This window comes from Vigna radiata, chromosome 6 (genome assembly GCF_000741045.1).
Source record: "Vigna radiata var. radiata cultivar VC1973A chromosome 6, Vradiata_ver6, whole genome shotgun sequence".
NCBI classification, from domain to species: domain Eukaryota; kingdom Viridiplantae; phylum Streptophyta; class Magnoliopsida; order Fabales; family Fabaceae; genus Vigna; species Vigna radiata.
Window position 1 is genome coordinate 325579 of NC_028356.1, and position 22007 is coordinate 347585.

At 32.5% G+C, this 22007-nt stretch overlaps 6 protein-coding genes across 7 annotated transcripts; 4 read left to right on the plus strand and 2 right to left on the minus strand.

The window, feature by feature from the left end:
• The first annotated feature begins 348 nt into the window (after positions 1-348).
• LOC106764727 (acetyl-CoA acetyltransferase, cytosolic 1) lies at positions 349-4643 on the plus strand. Its single transcript, XM_014649081.2, has 13 exons — positions 349-483; positions 871-935; positions 1182-1280; positions 1365-1538; positions 1629-1734; positions 1814-1952; positions 2035-2178; positions 2546-2631; positions 3201-3300; positions 3446-3556; positions 3636-3677; positions 4022-4108; positions 4224-4643. The coding sequence occupies exons 2-13, from the start codon at positions 890-892 to the stop codon at positions 4311-4313; spliced, it is 1224 nt and encodes a 407-aa protein (XP_014504567.1). The 5' UTR covers positions 349-483; positions 871-889; the 3' UTR covers positions 4314-4643.
• Positions 4644-5449: 806 nt separating this feature from the next.
• LOC106764077 (mitochondrial import inner membrane translocase subunit TIM10) lies at positions 5450-8087 on the plus strand. 2 transcript variants are annotated; one of them, XM_014648291.2, is made up of 6 exons: positions 5450-5597; positions 6718-6765; positions 6942-6994; positions 7137-7175; positions 7371-7440; positions 7824-8087. In XM_014648291.2, the coding sequence occupies exons 2-6, from the start codon at positions 6724-6726 to the stop codon at positions 7872-7874; spliced, it is 255 nt and encodes an 84-aa protein (XP_014503777.1). In that variant the 5' UTR covers positions 5450-5597; positions 6718-6723; the 3' UTR covers positions 7875-8087. The 2 variants fall into 2 exon arrangements, with proteins under 2 accessions (XP_014503777.1, XP_014503778.1); XM_014648292.2 differs by lacking the exon at positions 5450-5597 and adding an exon at positions 5624-5744.
• A 1003-nt stretch (positions 8088-9090) lies between these two features.
• On the plus strand, positions 9091-9757 carry LOC106764476. The gene has a single exon (XM_014648758.2). The coding sequence runs from the start codon at positions 9326-9328 to the stop codon at positions 9509-9511; it is 186 nt and encodes a 61-aa protein (XP_014504244.1). The 5' UTR covers positions 9091-9325; the 3' UTR covers positions 9512-9757.
• Positions 9758-10570: 813 nt separating this feature from the next.
• Positions 10571-12474, plus strand: LOC106764555 (RPM1-interacting protein 4). The gene is made up of 3 exons (XM_014648821.2): positions 10571-10824; positions 10913-11098; positions 11949-12474. Exons 1-3 carry the CDS (start codon positions 10819-10821, stop codon positions 11988-11990), a joined length of 234 nt encoding a protein of 77 aa, XP_014504307.1. The 5' UTR covers positions 10571-10818; the 3' UTR covers positions 11991-12474.
• Positions 12475-12933: 459 nt separating this feature from the next.
• Positions 12934-15683, minus strand: LOC106764027 (transmembrane emp24 domain-containing protein p24beta2). Its single transcript, XM_014648225.2, has 5 exons — positions 15473-15683; positions 15176-15388; positions 13988-14174; positions 13782-13889; positions 12934-13239 (listed from the first exon to the last, which is right to left on the minus strand). The coding sequence occupies exons 2-5, from the start codon at positions 15386-15388 to the stop codon at positions 13106-13108; spliced, it is 642 nt and encodes a 213-aa protein (XP_014503711.1). The 5' UTR covers positions 15473-15683; the 3' UTR covers positions 12934-13105.
• A 2228-nt stretch (positions 15684-17911) lies between these two features.
• On the minus strand, positions 17912-19879 carry LOC106764425 (caffeic acid 3-O-methyltransferase). The gene is made up of 4 exons (XM_014648712.2): positions 19302-19879; positions 18911-19221; positions 18697-18761; positions 17912-18227 (listed from the first exon to the last, which is right to left on the minus strand). Exons 1-4 carry the CDS (start codon positions 19718-19720, stop codon positions 17925-17927), a joined length of 1098 nt encoding a protein of 365 aa, XP_014504198.2. The 5' UTR covers positions 19721-19879; the 3' UTR covers positions 17912-17924.
• Between the last annotated feature and the right edge of the window lie 2128 nt (positions 19880-22007).

A 22007-nucleotide genomic window follows, 5' to 3' on the forward strand; every position in this document is an offset into this window, starting at 1 on the left:
AATTTTTTCCATCTTGGAACTAGCAAAGCATTTTCTTACCTCGGTTTGTAACATCACAACGTAATCAACCTTAACATACTCTCATGATAACTTTTCATATTATTAATCTAATAATAATGGTTTTTAAAATGTATCTCACTAATAATGATTTTGAGTCAATAATAATAATAATAATAATTATTATTATAATTATTATGGTTTCTACAATAATTAATAGTGGAAAGGTTACTACCTAACATAGATTTGGATTAGAGTTGAAGTTGATGAATGAGAATGTTGAGAAGATAAGAGCGATTGGGTTTTGCCTGACCTTGTCCAGTAACACGTTAAGCAATAGTATGCATTGAAAGGCGCGTGTAACTCGTGGCGTCTTCCACCACGCCATATATAAGCTCACGCATCACGCATTTTCATTCGCTCTTCACTCCTCTTTCGTCTTCTCACAGCTCCTTCCACCAAACAACAAACACCTAACAGCCAAAGGTATATTCCGAACTTTCCTTCCTCAATTTTCTTCAGATCCATTTGATGCATGCATCAGCTTTTATCTGTTTCTTCATCGGTTATTTTTTCCTCCTAATTCTCTCCTAGATCTCCATTTCCCCCTCGTTTCTCTCATCGTCACCTTCCATTGCATATTATTTGCTTGCAAACGAAAACAACGAACGAGGAGCAGTCGTACAATCTCGCTCTGCTTTTTCGTATTTTTCAATTTCCGAATGTTTAACTGTTAAGAGGTTGATTTGTGCTGTGATAATCAGTTTTGGTGATTCTTGTATCCTCCGTACTTGAAATCAGTTCTCAAATATTATGTATCTTCGTTTTCTAATTAAGCCTAAATCTCTCCGTGTTTAATGTTTTGGATTACAGACTCCGTTTTCATCTATCAATGGCGCCGGCAGCTGCAGCTTCTTCAGATCACATAAAACCCCGAGGTCGTTTATAAAATATTTTGGATTACCTACTTACACATTCGAATCAGTGTATATTGATGTATCGCGCTGTTTATATACCCTTTATTTCACCTTGTAAAGTTTCCTCTGCAAAACAGTTCGTTTGATCCGTCAGGCACAATAAAAATAAAAAAATAAAAAAAATTAAATCGTTAAATTTCATATCTCTGAACTCTGACAGACTGGACGTCTTTTCGTTTGTTGATCTTCTATGTTTGATTTCTATAGATGTTTGCATTGTTGGTGTTGCACGTACGCCGATGGGTGGATTTCTTGGTACTCTGTCATCTCTATCTGCCACTAAGCTAGGCTCTATAGCCATTGAAGGTAAACTATGGAACCATATTTCAGTGCTCATTACATTGCATTTGAAACTTGTCATGTTTACATGTTTTTTTCATTGATACGCAGCTGCTCTTAAAAGGGCTAATGTTGATCCATCCCTTGTGGAAGAAGTAATTTTCGGAAATGTTCTTAGTGCTAATTTGGGGCAAGCTCCTGCAAGACAAGCTGCTCTCGGAGCAGGAATACCCAATTCAGTAGTCTGCACTACTGTTAACAAAGTTTGTGCATCAGGAATGAAAGGTGGGTTTATTATTAAGAGAACTCTATTTGTATCATTTTATGTTTTTAAAATATAGAAAAAGGACATTAAATTTGTTCTGGTTATTGCAGCTACAATGCTTGCAGCACAGAGTATTCAATTAGGCACAAATGATGTTGTTGTGGCTGGTGGTATGGAAAGCATGTCTAATGTCCCTAAGTACCTGGCTGAAGCAAGGTCAATATTGCATTTAATTTGACTCTCTTTAAGATTGGTTCTAGTTGTGGCAGAAACTGATTCAGTAGTAAAACTTCAGGAAAGGATCGCGCCTCGGGCATGATTCACTTGTTGATGGGATGTTGAAAGATGGGTTGTGGGATGTCTATAAGGATGTTGGGATGGGAGTGTGTGCTGAGCTATGTGCAGATAACCATGCATTTACAAGAGAAGACCAGGTATTTAGGATTATTGTCTTTTTAGAAAGATATTAGCAGGATTATTGTAATAAATTTTTGTGATGTCTCTGTTTTTCCTCAGGACAACTATGCGATTCAGAGTTTTGAACGTGGAATTGCTGCCCAAGATAGTGGTGCCTTTAAATGGGAAATTGTTCCAGTTGAAGTCTCTGGCGGAAGGGGAAAACCTTCAACAGTTGTTGATAGGGATGAAGGCATAGGAAAGGTAACCACATAAATAAGTTGAAACATGGTAATACTTGTATGAATAGTAGTTTAGCCTACAAAAACACTTGTTTTCTAATAATATTTCCCAGTTTCATGAGTCTGAAATATGTTTGAACGCCATAGGTTTTCTAAGCATTAGTTATATGGATATTGGATAATATTGTGAATATGTCCAGGTCTATTAAGGTAAACAATTAATTAGGAGTTGGGATTGGAATTAAAAGTTTTTTTTTTCTCCTCATAAACAACACTTTTATACAGCTTCTAGCTGCAAAAATTTAGTAAGTTTATAGTCAATAGATTTGTTTATACTGGCTGTTGAATACAAGTTAATATATTGTTATATTTTCCTTTTCCTATGCCAGTTTGATGCTGCCAAGTTACGCAAACTTCGTCCAAGTTTCAAGGAGACTGGAGGTTCTGTTACTGCTGGCAATGCTTCCAGCATAAGGTTAATATGTTATCAAAATTTGCTCATTTTTTTAATGCTTAAGGACTTGGATGCTACTTACTCACCATTTGATGTTATTATGAATGATAAAAATTTAAAAGTCCCTAGTCATGTGAGTAGTTTTAAACTGTCAAATGACTTTTTTAATTTGTTATGTGAACTTAAAAAACTTTTAATACTGACAATCCATATGGTTGTATGGTCCATCCATATATGGTTGTATGGTTCAAATTTGCTTATCTTATTCTTATAAAAAATGGACTTTCCACTATATAAATCTCTTATATGTGTGTTGGACCAAGGGGTAGTATGGGGAAGAACAATGCTTGTAAATCTGCCTCGTTCTCCTGGTAGTATAGATAGCGAAGAATGTAGTCAGGAAGACAAGTTTTTTTGCCTATATTATCTTTGAGCCACAAGTGATTCAGTTAGAGTTGTATTTAGACATATTTAATATTTTATATGTTTATTTGTGTATTCATTTATCATTAATTTAAATTCTCAAATGATAATTAGCACCCATCATTAGTTTAATATTTTAATAAAAATGAAAATGCTCTTTCCAACAGTGATGGTGCTGCTGCGTTAGTTTTGGTGAGTGGAGAGAAGGCACTGAAGCTTGGCCTTCAAGTTATTGCAAAAATCACTGGATTTGCTGACGCTGCTCAGGTACGTGAAATATATTTTAAACATGAACTACATCTTCAGACCATAAGAAATAAGAAATAGAAAAAACCATACGGGTATTCACACTATTTCTTGCATTTGTTATATTATTAGTATAATTTCATACTCATAAGTTTGGGCTGTGCAGGAACCAGAGTTATTTACGACGGCTCCATCCCTTGCCATTCCCAAAGCCATTTCCAATGCAGGGTTGGAGGCTTCACAAATTGACTTTTATGAAATTAATGAAGCTTTTGCGGTAGGAATTACTGCTGAATTGTAGTACTTTTTCAATTCATGATGCTATAGATTTTAACTGTTCATATTACTGTCCATAGGTTGTGGCTCTTGCAAACCAAAAACTTCTTGGACTAAATTCGGTAAGTTCTTCTCTGTGTCATGGAGTGAAAGTTGTAATCCTGTAGTGTTTTCTGTTGAATGTCTTGAAGAGTGGATGCTGTTGTAGGTCACGAATCCCTCTTTGCATAGTGCAGAGCATGCTACTATTTTTCTATAACCCATAATTTAACATTATTGTGGCCATTAATGGCCGTATCTCTAATTATCTTAGAGAATGCATGCTGTCTAAGGCTTCAAACCCATCTTTGAATAGTGCAGAACATGTTAGATGTTTTTCTATAATCCATAATTTAACTTAACCGCGATCGTTAATGGCTGTAACCTACCATTTATTCCTTTCACTCAAGTAACTATTATTTTGCAGGAAAAAGTAAATGTACATGGTGGAGCTGTTGCACTGGGTCATCCTCTTGGTTGCAGTGGTGCTCGCATTCTGGTGACACTTTTGGGGGTATACGCTCTGTTCAAAACTTTGTTATTTTACAATATAGAGTAGCATGTATGGTCTTTCCATAATATTGAATGTTGTTTTTGGATTCAGTTAATCTAAAAGTTATAACCTGCAGGTATTGAAGCAGAAGAATGGGAAGTACGGAGTCGGTGGCATTTGCAACGGAGGAGGTGGTGCATCTGCCCTTGTTGTTGAGCTTTTGTAAGCCCTTTTTCAGAGCCAGCGTTTCGTGCAAAGCTCAAAGATCCTGCTTCCTTCATCACCGTACATGCAAATTCCAAATGTATTACACACCAGACGGGAAGGGTGGACCGAAATTTAGCTACATAATTGTTAGGTTTTAGTCTTAGATACTGTGAAAGTGAAGTTTTCTTAGATCATTCAGCAATAAAAAAAAAAAAAAAGCTTTCTGTCATATGTTACTGGCGCAATTTGATTTACGGTTTAAGACATTTTACTCTCGTAATTTGATTTTTGGTTTAGAGTTGGAATGAATCTTTTCAAGCCTCTTATTCCAAGCACAACATTACAAAAATTCTTGATCTTCATCTTGTGTTTGCATATTTATCATTAATGTGGTTATCGTTGGATAGTTGAATCTGCATAAAGCTCAGTATTTAGACTATGATTTTTGGAATATATATACTAATCAATTATATTCTGAATCATCAATTATATAATTTTCATTTTTATTTTTTAATTATTAACATATAATTTAATCATTTTAATCTTTATATAATTAAAATTATAATAACAATTAAATCACAAATGTCCTAGAGTTTAATTGATTTTTAAATGTAAATTAATGTGACAAATGACTCCAACCTCTTGTGTTATATGTAAAAAATGCTAATAATGTATTTTCACCTAGTTCGGTGAAATATAAATCTTTTTATAAAGTGAGCAATAAAGAAAAATTGATCTTCTATAACTGTCATGAAGGAGAAATATAATAAAATATTATATTTATAATTTTATTTGGAAGAAAAATAGGAAAGGGCGGAATATTTTCATGGGATCCACCGAAAAGAACTATTATTGTGGGATACAAATATCTGTTTTCACATAAAAATACGTGCTCTTCTATTGAAAAGAAAAGAAAAAATTAAATATGTTTATCGAATAAATATGTATGCATATAAAATTAAAAAAAATAGCTTCAGGAAATTATAATAAATAGCTGTAGGAAATTATAACAAATATAGAAAAATGTATATGCCGACCTATACTTCTACGACTTTGAGCATAAAGAATGGATATTTAAATGAGAAATTGTAAATAAAAAGTATAATTTGTAGAAGAATTTAGATTTTGAAATTTTAATTTGTTTTACAGTTTACAAGTATTATTTCTCAATTTACAATATTAGAGTATGATTGTTATTTGCGTAATTTATTTCAAGCTGTGATACGATAACTACTTAAGAAAGAGCGACCCATCTCCTTTACAAAGATCGAACCCTACCCTAGCCGCGTTTCTTCTTTAACGAGTACGTTTCTCTCTCTCTCACGCACACTTTTCATACTATTTTATTTTATTTTTAGCCTCTTTTCCTTGTTTCTCAACTCAATTTTCTCAAGTTTTTCCTACAAAGTTAGAGGATTTGGGATTGAAGGCCGAATTGTTCTATTGTATTGTGAGTTTTATTTTTGAAATGTGTTCATTATATAAGAATCTCCCTTACTCAGTTTTATTTTTCTGAATTCGTTGTTAGTTAATCACCTCTCTCTTTCTTGTTCAGTGTTTGCCTCTGCATGTACTTAAAACTTGTTACGATTTCGAGGATTTTAGTTTAGAAGTAGTGTGTCTATGATAGCAGAGTTGTATGATTTCCCTAAGTTAATTTGAAGTGAGTTGGGGATTTTAGCCACTAAAATATTGGTTGTAACAAATATTGGTACTGGCATGAGCTTTAGTCAATGGCCTTTTTTAAAACCTATTCCATTCACATTGTTTCTATTGGACTAAGTTTCGTATATAGACTACACCGTGGAAGATTGAAATAACCCTTTGTTCAGATAATTCAACTTTTAATCTTCTTGAGATGTCATTTTTGTATTTATACTTGAGACTGGTCATTATGCTAGATATGAACAACAAGGAAGATTAAATTGATTACAAACATGGAAAATTTTGGACTTCGTAGGTAGTGTTTTGTGTGGGGTATACTGACTTGAAAAGAAAAATTGTTAGATGAAGTGGTGAATGACTCTAGCTGAACATCATGACCATGATTTTGTTTGCTTCTCAATCATTTTGTTCCTAGTGATATGATGGGAGGGTTTCAAGAAATTCTACATGTTTTTGTTGTTCAGTGTTCTTTTTCTTTTTTTGGTTTACTCTGCAAATTTTTCATCCCAATTTGTAGACATAAGTTTCTCTCGGCATCTGATTTATCCAGTTCACATACTTTTTAAGGATCGCCTGTGCTCTTATTAATATGACTATTCTAGGTGAAGATGATACATAAATTTGATTAGGAATCAATAGTGGACATTTGTTTGGTTGTAAATGGTTGCAATTAGAAATAACGAAATCTACACGATGAGGCCCTTCATCTTAAGCCTTCAACACCAATCCAATTCTAATAGTCTGTTATTTTATTTCAGACTACAATGGCTGCCAATAGCTCACCTTCTGCCTTTGAAAAAGAACAGGTAGGTATTCCTTTCTATTTCTCCAAATCTGGAAAAATTAATCTGGTGATCGATGTTGTTATCTGATAATTTCAAACTAATTTCAACTTCAACTTTGGGCCTTTTCGGTGTTATTTGATTATTTAGTATTTCTTGTTTTTGGATGTGTTTCAATCATTCTTGTGATAATGGAACAGATATTTGGAATGGCTGAAAAGGAGATGGAATATAGGGTTGAATTATTCAACAAGTAGGTTTCTCTGTTCTTTCCTGCCTTGATAGTTTTGCTGCTGTTAGCAAGTATAATGTAGAATAGCTGCTTTTTGTTTGAGAAGATTCGTTGGTGGCATAATAGTTCATTTGGCTAATGCTTTGTTATTTTTACCATTCAGGATGACCCAGACCTGTTTCAAAAAGTGTGTTGACGAAAGGTGGGGGAAACTCTTCCCTAATTTTATTAACTGCTTGAGAATCTGTCATGTTTGATGCTCTTTAAATGCCAACCAGTTCAGTCCAGTCAATTTGGAAATTAGTTTCTTATTTCTCAGCTATCCGCTGCTGCATTATTTTGATGATGGCCAATGTGAATATTATTATAATATCTGTTTAACACCTTTTCTTCTCAGGTACAAGGAGTCTGAGCTAAATATGGGTGAAAATAGTTGCATTGACCGCTGTGTTTCTAAGTACTGGCAAGTAAGATTTACTTAACTTTACTTTCGGATCTATCACTAATATTATTTTGCTTAACTGGCAAGTAAGACATTATTTTAAATAATGTCTGTCAGTTTTTTATTTTCTCGCCAAACGTAATATTATCTTATAAGATAGTTTTCTCAGATGGATGTTTTATGATGAAATCATAGTGGGGTTTCAGTCAGTACTTGGTTAGATGCTTGCTCTCTTTGAAAATTCTTGTTTAGATTTTGATAATAGTCTTGATAATTTCATGCAAGGCAAGCCAAATAAATTGTATGTGGGTGACGGAATTTCTGACTTCAAAATGGTTTTTGCTTAGGATGTAACGGGAAACTGCAAATAGTGATTGTCTGTTGTCTAAGCAGATTTATTTTGGGCAGGTGAATAATCTAATTGGTCAGCTGCTTGGTTCTGGGAGGCCTCCGATGTAATCCAAGTCTATTGTGTTTTCTTTTGCGGTTAGCAACCTGCGAGTGAGCTACATGTATGACATTAATTAGGAAAACATGCAAGGTTTTTATTTTTGTCCATGACTATTTTTTGGTCAATCTGTTCTGTTAAGTAAGGATTGATTGGCTTTTGAGTTAGCCATTGGTGAACAATATAAATAATTTTGGTTAATTTAGTTCATTCTTTGTTTCTAATTTATGTCTTTATGGTTCAGCCTTTAATTTATCAGTGTTTTTCTGTTACATTTATTTGAAGTCGTCATCATACAACATTGCCCTTTCTCCCCATGCGACGTTTTGCAGTTTTTCGTTTTCGTCTTTAAACAATGCACTTGCGTACGATTTTTTTCGACTAAAAACACAATTTATTTGAAAATGTATGTTTAAATTAAATTGTAAAATTGGAATGACAAGTTACTTGCCATAAAAATGAGGATTAGAATCTTGAATTTAAATTTTATAAATCTGAAGCTGCCCTTCTCTCCTCTTTTGTCCATATTTAGTTAGGTGAAATGATTTTTTTGACACTTGGTGAGTCATTTGACAATCTATTTTTGAGGGTAAAATAATCATTTAAAAAGTGTATTATTGTATTTGTAAAGAAAAAAGAATAGTTTTAAATGAGTGTAATTTTTTTTAGTATAAAAATATTTTTACATAGCTGCATTGATTGAGTACGCAGTATTCTACTATAAAATACTTATTCATCAATGTTACGACAGAAATCTTAAGAAATAAGAAAGAAAAGAAAATCAGAAACCGGGAGAGAAGAGAGAAAATAAGAATAAATACATTTTCACGTGTTTTTAATTAACGGGAAAAACATCATAAGAAAAGTTAAGGTAAACGGCTAAATTTTTAGTTGAATAAAACAATGAAGGAAGTGCATATATGAATATATATATATATATATATATATATATATATATATATATATATATATATATATATATATATATATATATATATATATATATATAAACTCTTAAAATAACGAAGAAAATTAAACAAGATGACTGACTCTATACAATAGCATCTTCACTGAGTAACCTATTTGATTTTGTTTTAACTTTAATAATTTCTTAACAAAAATAATTAAAAATGTCTAATAATAATAGTAATAGAAGGTTTTAGATGCGAGTTGGAGTGACAGCTAACTTAAAGTTAACAGAAAAAACAAAAAAGTGAAGTTGAAGAGAGACAGGTAGTGTTGTGGGGGCAGAAAAGTATCCGTTGAAAAATTGAACGTTAATCTCTTCATGACAGAACAGAGCAGAATCCGATACCAGACCCACCTGCTATGAATAAATGCTTCTTCTTATTCTTTCCCTACTCAACTCAGCTACACTTCATTTTGTAGTCTCTCTTTCACTCTGAATTCAGAAAAGAAAAGCAAGTAATTAAGAAGAAGAAGAAGAAGAAGAAGATCGAAGATGGGTATGGTGGTTGTGATCTCTCTCCCTTTCATAATCTTCTGCTTCCTTCTTGGATTTGGATGTTACTTTTTTGGAAGAGCAAGAGGAAGGAGAGAGATGCAGAGCAACCCACAAGTTTATGGAATGCCAGCTCCACCCCCAGGCGCTTCTCCTCCCAAGCCAGAAAACACTCTTAATGTTTGATTCAATCCATTTCTCTCTTCTGTTGCACAAATATACCTCATATATATGTATTTCCTTCTTCTTCTTTTTCTTTACAGCTCTAAACTTCAATCATCTTTCCTTTATTTCATTACCTAAATTCAATTTTCTTGTTCACTTTTGCGTAATATAATTCTTATAGCAGATCAATTCTGTGTCTGTTTAACACCTGATGAGAGAAAAGGAAGAAGAAAACAATTATAAATATATTATCTGTTTTGGGATTAAGGGGTTCCTTCAATACAGTTTGCAAGACACCTACAGAAAATGTTTCAGTTCCATGTTTAACAATTTATATATTAAATGTTTACTGAATGATTCTCACATCAAATTTATATTTATAAATTTTGAAAGAGGATTTAATGACGTAATAAAATCAACTTTAAAAGAAATATTCTAAAATATAACGTACTCCATAATGATAATCCAGAATACTAAAGATTATGGTGCTTTAATTTAAATATTTTTGTGTTAAAACAGCTAACAATACAAAAGTATATTTTTTGTTATTGTTAACCGTGTGAAACTAACTTTGTAAACGTATTGCCAATACAAAAGTTTGATTTATTATTTCTTTAATTAGAATGACGAAATTAGTATTATATCAACATATATCTCTAGAATTAATTTTAAACAAATAAGAAAAAAAATAAAAGTTTATTGTAGTCTTATGTCCGTCGGTTTAATTATGTAAACTATATCAATATATTTTCATAATTTCTTAAAAAAGTTAAATGTAATGTAAAGAACAGGTGTACAAAATGAATAGAGAAGAAATATCTGCTTTTTTATTTTTGTTAATATTAGTAGCAGTAGTTTAAAATAGGTACATACATGATACGTGCTTCTACTTTACCTTTATAAGAAATAATAAAAAATGTGATTCGAAAATTAATTATAATAATAATGATTAAAAATGAAAGTAACTATTAAATTTATATTAAAATGATAAAAATTTATAAATAAAGATATATTTTTTAATTTCTTTGATATTATAATAATAGATAAGAAAATAGTTATAAAATTTGTTATATTATTATTATAAAAGAGAAAGATTTTGATGGTTGAGCGCGATTGGCTGGAAAGAGTGGAAAGGTGGGCCTCACAAATTTGATTTATATTGGCCCACTCTCTCTGTTTCTCTGTTTCTATGTTTCTCTCGTTCTTCCTTCTTTCTCCTTGGAAACTCAAAATCAAGGAAAAGAAGAAGGTGGAAACAAAAACATTGCATTACAAAAAAAAAAAAATATACATAGATTCAGTTCCAGTGAAGCCACAACCATCCATCCATGACGGTAACTATGCATTTCATTTTCAATTTTAATTTCGATTTCATTTTGAATTTGACTATGAACATGGATTGCAATGCATGATTATTTTCAGGAGACGGGTAAACCATTGCCTAAGTTTGGGGAATGGGATGTGACCGATCCATCATCATCGGCTAATGATTTCTCTGTAATCTTCAACAAAGCCAGGAATGAGAGGAAGTATGGTACTAAGGTCAGCCCTAAGTGTCGCAATTCACCAAACTACAACGCTCATGATGCTCTTCGCAAATCCCATTATGTAAGTTTTTCTCTTTTTTAACTTTTATTCGTTAATGATTCAAGTTGGTATGCATGCTGTTTGAATAAATTTCTTCCTAAATCACTCAGAAAAAACTTTAGAGTGGAGATTTCTTACTAAAGCTTTAAATGATTTTATCTTGTTTTCTCATTTTGTGAGTGTTTATGAAGACTATTATCTTATAAAGTGAAAGAGATCTTAGTAAATAGCAACCTCTGCTTTTGTTTGGTTTCGTGAAATCAATACGAAAACAACTATTTGAAGCTTCAGAAAATGTCCATTTCTTTTGTAGAAATTTAACAGTTTGTGCCATTGTCCTATTTTCAAATTGGATCATGAAGATCGCTCTTGTTTTCTGTCTTCTGAAAATGTGGATTGTGTCTGTTTATGATTATCTTTGATTAGGAGAAACTAGTTTGCTCAACTAAGGTCTATTAAACCATAATATAATGTGTCTATAAATTTTTGGTGTTGATAGAGCCTACCATGTCAATGATGATAGATCCATGTAGTGTTGACAACATGTCATAAATCTCTTCACTTTATTAAAAATTTGGGACACAAAAAGCTTTTTAATTTTTGGCTATTTTCTTCTTAATGAAATAAAAGACTGTCTAAAAATACTTGATTAGATATGTAGTTGTTGCATTTGGTCTTGGTGTCTCTGTGACGTGTGAATGAAATTGTGATTTGAAAACTGACCATTTATATGTGACTTAAATGTCTAGACATTATGGTGGACAAACATATTTTAAACTCTTAATCCTTGAAATGCTGAGTGACGTTTTAAGCTTTTAAGCGCTCAAATGCTGGTGACTCAAGGGCTTTTGCTGTCCGTTTTATTTTGCAGAAAAAATGGTTCTGCTGTATGACCAGACCTGCAGAGCCATGAGGAGGCTTTTCAATTCATGACAGTTTAGAAATATGATATAGGACTCTGGAGCTTCATTAAAGCTATGGTGGGTCCTGCTGGAATCTTTGGTCATATATATATACATACTCAGTGTACATTATGGCTTGACTAGGAAACAAATATCGCATTGAAACATGCGATTTCTGGGGGTGTGTTAAAAAATTATTGGTTTCACACCTCATCCACTCGAGATTTTTTTAATTTTTTTATCCATTCAAGTTTTCCTCTATTATTCATGTAAAGAGGAATTTGATATTTTTATGTAACTGTGTTCTTATTGGTGGACGTAGATGGCATCGTTTGCCATCTCTCTGTCGTCCCATTAAGCAAATAATAATAATACAATATTATAGAAAGAAAGCAATCCAAGGGCTCTATTTGTATTTTAAGTTTCATCGACAAAACCAGTAGCCAAGGAAAAATGAATCAACCTTTTCTGAAATTTGAAAATCGATTTTACCGTGGTACAGATCATGGTCAACCAATTTTCCTATGTTTGATTGAAAAATACGAAAATCCAAAGGGGTTTATACCGGAATTGTATAAATTAAAAAAGATTTACCTATCATCAGTTAAAATTAAATTTACATAGCAATTTGATTCAAAATAATGAATAATGCCCCTTGCTTGGCACATACTCTATCAATTTAGAAAGTTTAAATTATCCTTTCACCAGGTGCATTATACAATAGAGAGAATCTCCTGCCATGTTATCGAAACTTGGTATCCCAATGGTCAATCCTAATTGTTCTCTTGGTTATATTAAGCGATAATAAATTCTTAAATGCTGATATGAGTGAGAGAGTTGAGTTAAATATGGTGCGACTCAAGAATATCGTTACCACTGCAAATCTGCCACGAAGTGCATGACAATTTGCCTAAGGCCGTAGCAGCTTAAGCAGGGTAAATAAATTGAAAAGTATGGCAAATGAAATGAACTATAATTAACATTAAATAACATCTTTCCACAGGTATTATAAATAGAGGTGAAAAACTAGTTATATAAATATCCAAGTGATGAAAACAGATGAAAAAAAAGTTTAAAATATCATTCTCGTCTGTACTGTTACAGGTTCTGAATACATTTCGAAGCTCTAAACTCTTGAGGTACCCAGTTTTCGTTCAAACAATCGTTGTAGAAGGTAGACTTGAATCGCACTAGCCCCAATCAGTGCTGCTGATTCAAAAATTGCCTTGTGTACTGCTCTTCGGCTCATTGCATCGTTCACTGCATACATATTCCAATCGTAAGTCAATATGATATTTCATCCGAAGTCAAGAAAGAGTTGATAACAGAAGAAAACAACACTAACTAAGATGCTCAGTTTGTTGGTTTTGTTTTTAAGATCATAAGCCGCAAAAATTGCACATTCAACCAATAACGAGTGTGTTCCATTTCACTAAACACAACTTTGGAATATATGCAAAGGGTGCATCGAAACAGCTATTTCCCATCAATCAGAATAGTGCGTGCATTGCATCGCATCGTGAAAGGAGAGCCAGTGAACACAATCAAAAAGATAGGAAGTAGTGTTCTCAACAGGGTGGTCTGTTTTGGTATGGTAGCTGAATAAATTAGGATGATCACATGGCGACAAGAATTTAATATAAAATAGTATCAAGAACATAAAACAAGACAAGACTGCATACAGAGACAAGGTATGTTTGTCTTTAACACAATTATGTGTTTAACGGATGAACATGAAAAAATTGTATCCAGAGAAAAAGAAAATCGTAAGATAAACATAAAAGTAAACCTTAAATAATTACCTATAGCTTGGCGATCAGTCTGAGCCTCTAACCAATGCTGTTCAAACTGAATGTTGTATAGAGCTTCCTCCAACTTTCCTATTTGCTCCAGCAAGGGGGTAAAATGCTCTGCAAAAACAGTCACAGAAGTTTCAACAAAAATTTTCTCGTTATACAGACTTCTATGAACTTAAACAGCAATGTGGACTTAATAGAAGAGGCATTACCATCTTTTGCATGCTGCTCGAAGTAAGAGAAGTGTCCAACATGTACATCAAAATCGACAGTTTCATGATAAGGAGACTTGTTGGTGAAGCAGAACTTATGAACACCTGATTTGTGAGCCACGAAGTCAAACTTGTCACTGGTCTTGTCCCGAAAATCTTGAATTTGCTCACCAGAGGGACCCTTTACCTGCAATTCTCACATTGTGGTGCAATGAGATTCCAACACATGATCGTGTAGGGTACCAAGGAAAAGGAAAGTGAACATAGTTTCAAAGAAAGGCTATTCCTATCAATTGTGTATGCAGAATGTAGACTAGTACAGCTGCTAGAGATATAAATATTCAAAGATTGTAGCACAAAAATACAAAAGTAGACGTTTAATGTGGATCATTTATACATAATTGTAAATGTAATATAAAAAGCTACATACAAATTCACAACATCTCTATGACTACAAGTACTCTTTGTTACTAAGAAGAAGATTTAACCCTTTTGCACCTAAATTATATCCAAACAGTGGATAACTTTTTGCTCCATTAGGTGTTTACCATGTGCAAACTTTTGCTATAACACCCTCCAAATACTTCAGCATGGGCAGTGAATAAAAGTTCCCAGAATGGGGTTTATGTTTGCCAACAGATCCTAAGATCTTCAAACAAAAAAAGTATCATGGTTGTTCTGAAGACAAGCACAGAAATATTCTTCTGCCACCTTAGGTATGAACAGAGAGAGAGATACAAAATATATTTAATCTCTAATTGGATGTATTTTGTGAAGTTCAGAGACCAATTTGAAGGACTTTTTATTATTTGGGAAAACTAACACTTGGGAAATTTCATAGATGGAATTTATTTTTTTGCATTTGGGATTATTTAGGAGAAAGGGTAATATTTCAAGGATGAAATTGATGGTCGTTCCAAAATAAAACCCTAAACCAACAGCCGACAGCAGGTCCGCGTACGAGAAAACAATGATTGTTGGTTTTGACTTTGTATTCAGGCGCCTGTGGTTCTATTCTATTCCCTTGCCTCATCGGAATTTTGAAACAAATTCCCATAAATTATAAACAGCAAATAGCGTATGAACAAACGCCCAGTAATTCTCATTAAGAGTTACGAAGCACAAAATTAAGGTAAAACAAAATAAGGAGATCGAGCGAGAGGAAAAAAGAAAAAAAAAATAACATACCACGAGATCGACACCTTCGTCGCCATAATGCCAGGGAGAATCAGCCTTGATAACAACGAAAGAGACATGAACAGTGTCACCCTCGTACTTGACATCATGGGAGAAACACTCGTCCCTGTCTATCACAAATCGAATACCCTCTGACCTCTGCAAGTTCAACAATGCCCCAATCAACACGAACACCAAAGCATGCCTCAACGAAGATAATCTCATCTGCCAAACAATAGGTTAATTCAGATACTCATCTCAAAATCACGGATCCGCGAAATCAAAACATCATAACACAGACAAAAATACCTTTGTGACTGGCTCTTCTCGGAAATTTGACGAAAAATATGAAACACGACACGCAGCGGCTGATTTTTAATCTCAACGTGCTTGCTGAAACTGGAAACGGCGTCGTTGTACAACCTTTCTCTTTTCCCACGTTTCAGTCTGTGATTGGACACTCCTGGTCACTCATCCAATAAAATATCGACACGTAAGATGGTTTTCCAACTACTAACTCCTCTCGGCCTCGTGTGCAAACAAAACCATCCTAAGATGAGTTCGGAAGCTCTCTGTATGCTTTGTGGTAGATCACCAATTTGGTTCAGATCAGATATAAATAAAATAATAATAATAATAATAATATCAATAATAACAATTATTTTTATCGGTGTAAATAAAGAAGAAAAATATTTTTTTTTATAATATCTTTATCATATATTGATATCTACTTCATTTTAATTTTCGCGTATATAAAGTAAAGGAATCATAACACTTGTTAACATTTTGGACCTGGTTAAGGCACTAGTCAGAATAAAATATTATGTGTATAATTAAATTTTGTAATTATTTTAAAAATAATTTGATATAATAAATAATATTTGCATTTAATTATATATTTTTATTATATAACGAGTTTTTTATTTTATATAATTACAAATATATTGAAATTAAGTAACTAAGGTGTTGAACATACCTAAAAAGAGTACCCTAATGGATTAGAAATATTCCAATTTGATATTTATGTAGATTTATTTATAACTTTATATTTGTATTCAGTCAATGGTATTCGAATTATTTTATTTTTGATAGAAATTTTTAGTCTAGTTGGACGTTGATGATAGGTTTTTAAAAGATTTAATCGATTTGGATAAAAAAAATGTTGTATTTCCAATTTTATGTGTTAGGATAGAAATTGAAATCTGTAAAAACCTTTTATAAAAGAATACGTTTTAATTTTATAAATCTGAAAATTTGTAGGTTATGTTTTTTTTCAACAGTTTTTTTCTTCTCAATTTTAGATATACTGTTTTGCTACTAAACGTTAATTCTCCACACCCCGAATAAAATTAACTATTTTTAAATCTTTCACAATGATCTCAAATACATATATTATACATTTAATTATTTGTTCATAATTATAAATATATTTATCCTATTTTGGTATGTTTAGATTTTATCATATAGTTAATTCAGTTATTATTAACATAAACTAACAAATAAATATAAGACCTAATAAACTTATTTTATCTTTAAATAATTTAGCAACAACAGTATAATATCACATCATATTGTCAATAAAAGGATAATTCTTATTGCTTTAGAAATTATCTATAAAATATAGAATGTATAACAAGATCTATAAGAGTTTAAAAAACATCTTCCCATGATATAAAGAGCGGCACTTTTTACAATATTAGTATTTATCCTTCATTCGTTATATTCTAATCTAATATAGATACAGTGTATCGGGAATGTTCTATTTAACTACTAATCCAAATTATATTATTTTATTATTTTAATATTTAATATATTTTTTAATAAAATTATTTAAATATCTGTAATATTTAGAATTTTTTATAAAAATCTAAATTAAAAATTGTTTCTATCACAATTAATTATCTCATTTTATTTAGAAGTCGAGATTAAACACAATTTAAATATGATTTTCTCTTTCTATCTATAAGATGTCTCTTAAAGACAAAATTATATCGAATAAAATTACATACAATATTTTAAATGTATGACTATAAATTTGTCATAATAAAAAATAGTTGATAATGTATGACTATAAATGTATCGAATAAAATTACATACAATAGTTGATAATGTATGACTATAAATTTGTCATAATAAAAAATATATAGGAGGAAAGAAACCTTTTGTAACCAACAAATTATTCTCAAAACATAACTACAACGAAAATGGAAAATATAAGAATTAAGTCTTGATAAGGAACTTCATAAAGTAAATAATAAAAAATATAACATGCTATTATGAAACCATGGAATCCATCTACTTTAGCCAAAGTCTGGTATTCTTTTTTTTTTTTTTTTTCTCTTTCTCATTTGGAACTATGACACAACATCTTTTACAGTAAGCTAAATTTCATGGTTTTAGAGTAGCATATTATGTTTTCAATACTTACGCTATGAAATTCCTTAAAAAGATAATTTTTATTTTCGCCCACTTGCATTGAAATTATATTTTAATAATTTGTTAGACTACAAGTGGAAAAGGATGTTGTTGGTTACAAGACATGGTTTAAAGACAAAATCATAACAAATAAGATTATAGATAGTATTTTAAATTTATGGTGATTAAGATGTAATTAACATTTTATAGTTGGTAATGTATGATTATAACATCTTTGATTTGTCATAATAAAAACAAAGGAAACATATATAAGAGGACGGAAACCTTTGTAGCCAACAAATTATTCTTAAAACATAACTGCAACACAAGTGGAAGAAGATAAGAATTAAGCCTTTTTAAGGAACTCTATAACGTAAGTATTGAAAACACAACATGCTATTCTGAAACCATGGAATCCGGTTCCTTTAGCCAAAGCCTCGTACTCTTTTTTTGTTCTCTCTTTCCCATTCGGGCTATGACACAACATCACAATATCCATTTGAAACTCACACTTTGAAGCTAACTTGGAATTTGGGGTTTCTGGAATAAGCCCTTCAACTAAAATCACCTTTCCAGTGTCGGGAAGAGAATCATAACAGTTCTTCAACAGTTTCAAGCATTGCTCATCATTCCAGTCATGACATACCCACTACGTAAAAAAAAATTCTATTAAGAATTAGACTTTAAGCCTAATTTAATTCTATAAAACTAAGTGTTGTTTGCATTCATTTATATATATTCTAAATTAACCTTACTTATAGTTGATATAAGACTTCTAGTACACTCCTCAAACCGAAGAATATACATTTTGTGAGACTAGCTACTAATGGGTTATTTGATAATAAGTGAAACAATATACTCAACAAACAACAAATATTTTGATAACGAGTGGTACAATAGACCGAATAAACAAGATATCTCATTATGATAACTTCTAATTCATTATTTTAATACTATGTTAAGAAGTGAAATTTAAATTGAACTCAATCCTATAAAAAAACAGTTTATAAAATAATATTTATACCAACTTATATACTTTAAATTGGTCAACATTTTCATCAAATTTGATCTCAAAGAAGTGAAGATGTTTATAAAAGATTCAAATTTTAATAACGCACCTTCATAAAAATGGCGTCAGCTTTTGGAACACTCACAAACATGTCTCCACCCACATGTTCCACACCTGCACTAATATCACACGTAATGTAATTAATGTTTTCAAAGTCCAACAAAATTATCCAATATTAATTAACACAAAGTCAAGATCAACATAAAAGAATGCATAACAACTGGTTACAATATATTTGATTAAACCAGTTCCCATAAAAGAACCTGCGTAAGGTGGAGCTTCTTTGATAACGTGGGGTAAGTCAAAATTAAGACACTTCATGGAGGAATACTTGGAGGCAATCATGCTGATGACAGCCCCAGTTCCACCGCCAACATCAACCAAAGATCCAACACCCTCAAACCCTTTGTAAATCTCAAGAATCTTCTTCATCGTGATGCTAGAACAATCAGACAACCCCTTATTGAAAAGCCTATTAAATCTTGGATTTGCATCATGGAACTCAAAGACATTCATTCCATAAGCCTTGTTAAATGGAAATCCACCCTCCTCGACTGATTCTGTCAACTTGTACCTGCAACAACACAATCCTTTAAACTCTCTCTATCTCAGTAAACTCCTTAGAAAAAGTTAGACATGTTAACACAACAATACCACATTTCTTTGAGGGCTTTGTCGTGTTCCATGAGAAAGTAAGCAGCCACAGACACAGCATCTTGATTGTTGACAAGGTATTTGGCTTTTGGGTGAAGACCATAGTGCCTTTCAGACATATTACCATCGGGGAATCGAAGTTTGAGGATGTTGTAGCTAGCCAAAAGGCGGAACATGCGGTCCAACATTGCAGGTGCATTAGGGTTCTTTATATTTGGTATCTGAGCAGCTATTTCAGAAGGAGAAAGATGAGCTCCAGGACCAGCCTTGGCTATGGTTTCTAAGATACCAAGTTCAATAGCTGACTTCAGAACCATGGGAAGAGCAGAGCCACCAGCTAGCTCCATGGCAAACAGAAAAGCTTCTTCATCAGATACTACTTCTTCTGCACTTTCCTCTTTCATGCTTTGCTCTGCCATGGCTAATATGGTTAAACAAGTTTTACATATTATAATGGATTATCATTAGTAGGTGTATGAAAGCTGTAAGATAAGCCTCAAGCCTAATCAATGCTTTTGTCCCTAATTTTCGGTATAAGTTCATTCACGTTGAATAAGAGACACCAATGATAAGATAATATATATTTCACAGATCAATAGTTAAACAAAAAAGTTTATAAATTGAAACTATAGGAAAATGTTACTTTAACACCCAAAAAAAATTTGACACTCTTTTGACACAGGTCACGTGTCATTGTCTGATTGGGTGGTTTTTTAATTTTTAAAAATGATATTGTTAAATGAACTGAGGGGAAAAGATGGAATAAGTGAGGGGCAAAGATGGAATGTATGGTGTGGGGTTTTAGTTTTGGCGCTATCTTTCATTTTTCATTTTCGTGCTCTCTCTCCGACGGTTCTCTCATCTTTGCCCAACGTAAATCTGCTCCTTCGCCAGCCTCCTTGTGAAAGGTTGTTTTCGTTCTCTCATCTTTGTTTTCGTTCTCTCATCTTTGCCCAACGTCAAATTTGTTGTGGGGTTTTAGTTTTGGCGCTATCTTTCCTAGTTTTCTCAGGCGTTGTCATTGTGAAAGGTTGTTCTCGTTGTCGGACCATCATTGTCGTTGTGGGTGTCTCGTGAAACCTTTTTCGTGTCGTTATCGTCGTCGCAGCATTCTCGTTCTCGGACCATCACTTTAGTGGTTTGGGTGGTGATTTGCTTTTCGGGTAAGTGCAAGAATGGACCTTTTCTAATCTGCTTTTTAATAAAGAGGTATTTATTTTTAAGCGAAACCTAAGTTATATATTTGTGGGCATTGTTATCACTGCAGGTCCAATGGCTTCAACAAAACCTACTGTAAGATAAAATTTTATGTGTTATTGGAATGGATGATGTATAAAGTTTGAAAGTTAGTATTTAATGTATGTTATTTTAATGTTTTGTAGTGGCGCCTTCGTATTTTCATGGATTCGGCTAGCATTCTTGAAATGAATACCAAACTACAATACCGTCATATAGAGCGTCTTAATNTGACCCNTTTTAAATTNTGCATGAACCTTTTAAANCCTATNGAGGTGAATTTAAAATTATTGAAGGAGATGGTTCAACGGTGGGCTGGGAGTGATGTTAGTTTTAGGGTGTGTCAACAATTGGTTCCTTTAAATGTTGTNGATGTCTTCNTGGCCACAGGGTTANACATAGGTGGAATTGTACCATGTCCATGTGCGGAGATTTGATATATGTTGTTTGTAGGTGTTTATGCCATTTTTCCATGATTACCACTGGTGGTGTTATTGTTTGAACATGAAAACATTACAAATATCTGTGATTGACTCCTTAAACAAGGCTATGAGAGATCGGAAGAGGATTGACTTGTTTGTGGTATGAAATCACAGTATATGATGCCCGAAATGTTGATGATGTCAATTAATGATATTTTTTGATACTAGTTTATGTACTTGTTTGTTAGGGTCAAAACATGGCCAAATTTTTGTGCATGTTGTACAATTAGCCTGAAGGTAGTATTTCTGCTTTGCCTGTTGTCGTATCAAACATCCCAAGCCAACCGAACTTGTAAGATGTGTTAATCATTGATTGTAAATAATTTGGTGGTTTCACTATTGTATGTTGTCATAAGTTATATATTTGGTTGTGTGATTTCAGATTCGATTGTGGAGTGATAATGTTAAAGGCAATGNAAATTTGGGATGGAGAAGACAGGTACAACGGCAAGAGCTTGCCGCAATACACAAATGTAAGCATAAATTTCGCTNNNATACATTTCAAATGATGGTGTTGTTTATAACTGAAGCAAAAAACATTTTGTTTCAGGAGGAGTTGCGAGAAATAAGAAAGAACTACGTCAAGGAGTGGATTCTGGACAAAGACAACATTGCAAGAATGGAAGCGCTGCATGTCTATGGGTTTTTGGAAGATTGTTGATATTTTGTTTGTAATTCAAATAACATTGTTTCCTTTAGAAAGGAATTTATGTAGAACATCACATTGTTGATGATTTGTATATATATACATATGTATAGCATTAAATTGTTCGTCATAACTGAATGAAATATATTTTTTCTCACTTGTCTTCGTAATCGATAANTGAATGAAATACAATTAAGTATTCCCTATTATATCTTATGTACATGATGTCGTCAAACTACATTATTACCCTACTAAAAATTACATGAAGTCAACGAACTTAGTAAGAAATTTTTAACATGGTCCCCTGCGACCAAAAAAATGGCTCCCTACATTGAGGTTTTT

Excerpts from the sequence above, each read along its gene's own strand:
- LOC106764727 (XM_014649081.2), top strand. The coding sequence starts at position 890 with ATGGCGCCGGCAGCTGCAGCTTCTTCAGATCACATAAAACCCCGAG. Across the intron at positions 1,735-1,813 it reads AAGTACCTGGCTGAAGCAAG|GAAAGGATCGCGCCTCGGGC; the intron begins GTCAATATTGCA and ends GTAAAACTTCAG. Across the intron at positions 3,301-3,445 it reads GATTTGCTGACGCTGCTCAG|GAACCAGAGTTATTTACGAC; the intron begins GTACGTGAAATA and ends TGGGCTGTGCAG.
- LOC106764077 (XM_014648291.2), top strand. The coding sequence starts at position 6,724 with ATGGCTGCCAATAGCTCACCTTCTGCCTTTGAAAAAGAACAG. Across the intron at positions 6,766-6,941 it reads CTGCCTTTGAAAAAGAACAG|ATATTTGGAATGGCTGAAAA; the intron begins GTAGGTATTCCT and ends ATAATGGAACAG. Across the intron at positions 7,441-7,823 it reads GTGTTTCTAAGTACTGGCAA|GTGAATAATCTAATTGGTCA; the intron begins GTAAGATTTACT and ends TATTTTGGGCAG.
- LOC106764476 (XM_014648758.2), top strand. The coding sequence starts at position 9,326 with ATGGGTATGGTGGTTGTGATCTCTCTCCCTTTCATAATCTTCTGCTTC.
- LOC106764555 (XM_014648821.2), top strand. Across the intron at positions 11,099-11,948 it reads CTCTTCGCAAATCCCATTAT|AAAAAATGGTTCTGCTGTAT; the intron begins GTAAGTTTTTCT and ends TTTATTTTGCAG.
- LOC106764027 (XM_014648225.2), bottom strand. The coding sequence starts at position 15,388 with ATGAGATTATCTTCGTTGAGGCATGCTTTGGTGTTCGTGTTGATTGGG. Across the intron at positions 14,175-15,175 it reads ACGAAGGTGTCGATCTCGTG|GTAAAGGGTCCCTCTGGTGA; the intron begins GTATGTTATTTT and ends TGAGAATTGCAG. Across the intron at positions 13,890-13,987 it reads CGAGCAGCATGCAAAAGATG|AGCATTTTACCCCCTTGCTG; the intron begins GTAATGCCTCTT and ends CTGTTTTTGCAG.
- LOC106764425 (XM_014648712.2), bottom strand. The coding sequence starts at position 19,720 with ATGGCAGAGCAAAGCATGAAAGAGGAAAGTGCAGAAGAAGTAGTATCT. Across the intron at positions 19,222-19,301 it reads AAAGCCCTCAAAGAAATGTG|GTACAAGTTGACAGAATCAG; the intron begins GTATTGTTGTGT and ends GTGTTGTTGCAG. Across the intron at positions 18,762-18,910 it reads AGAAGCTCCACCTTACGCAG|GTGTGGAACATGTGGGTGGA; the intron begins GTTCTTTTATGG and ends ATATTAGTGCAG.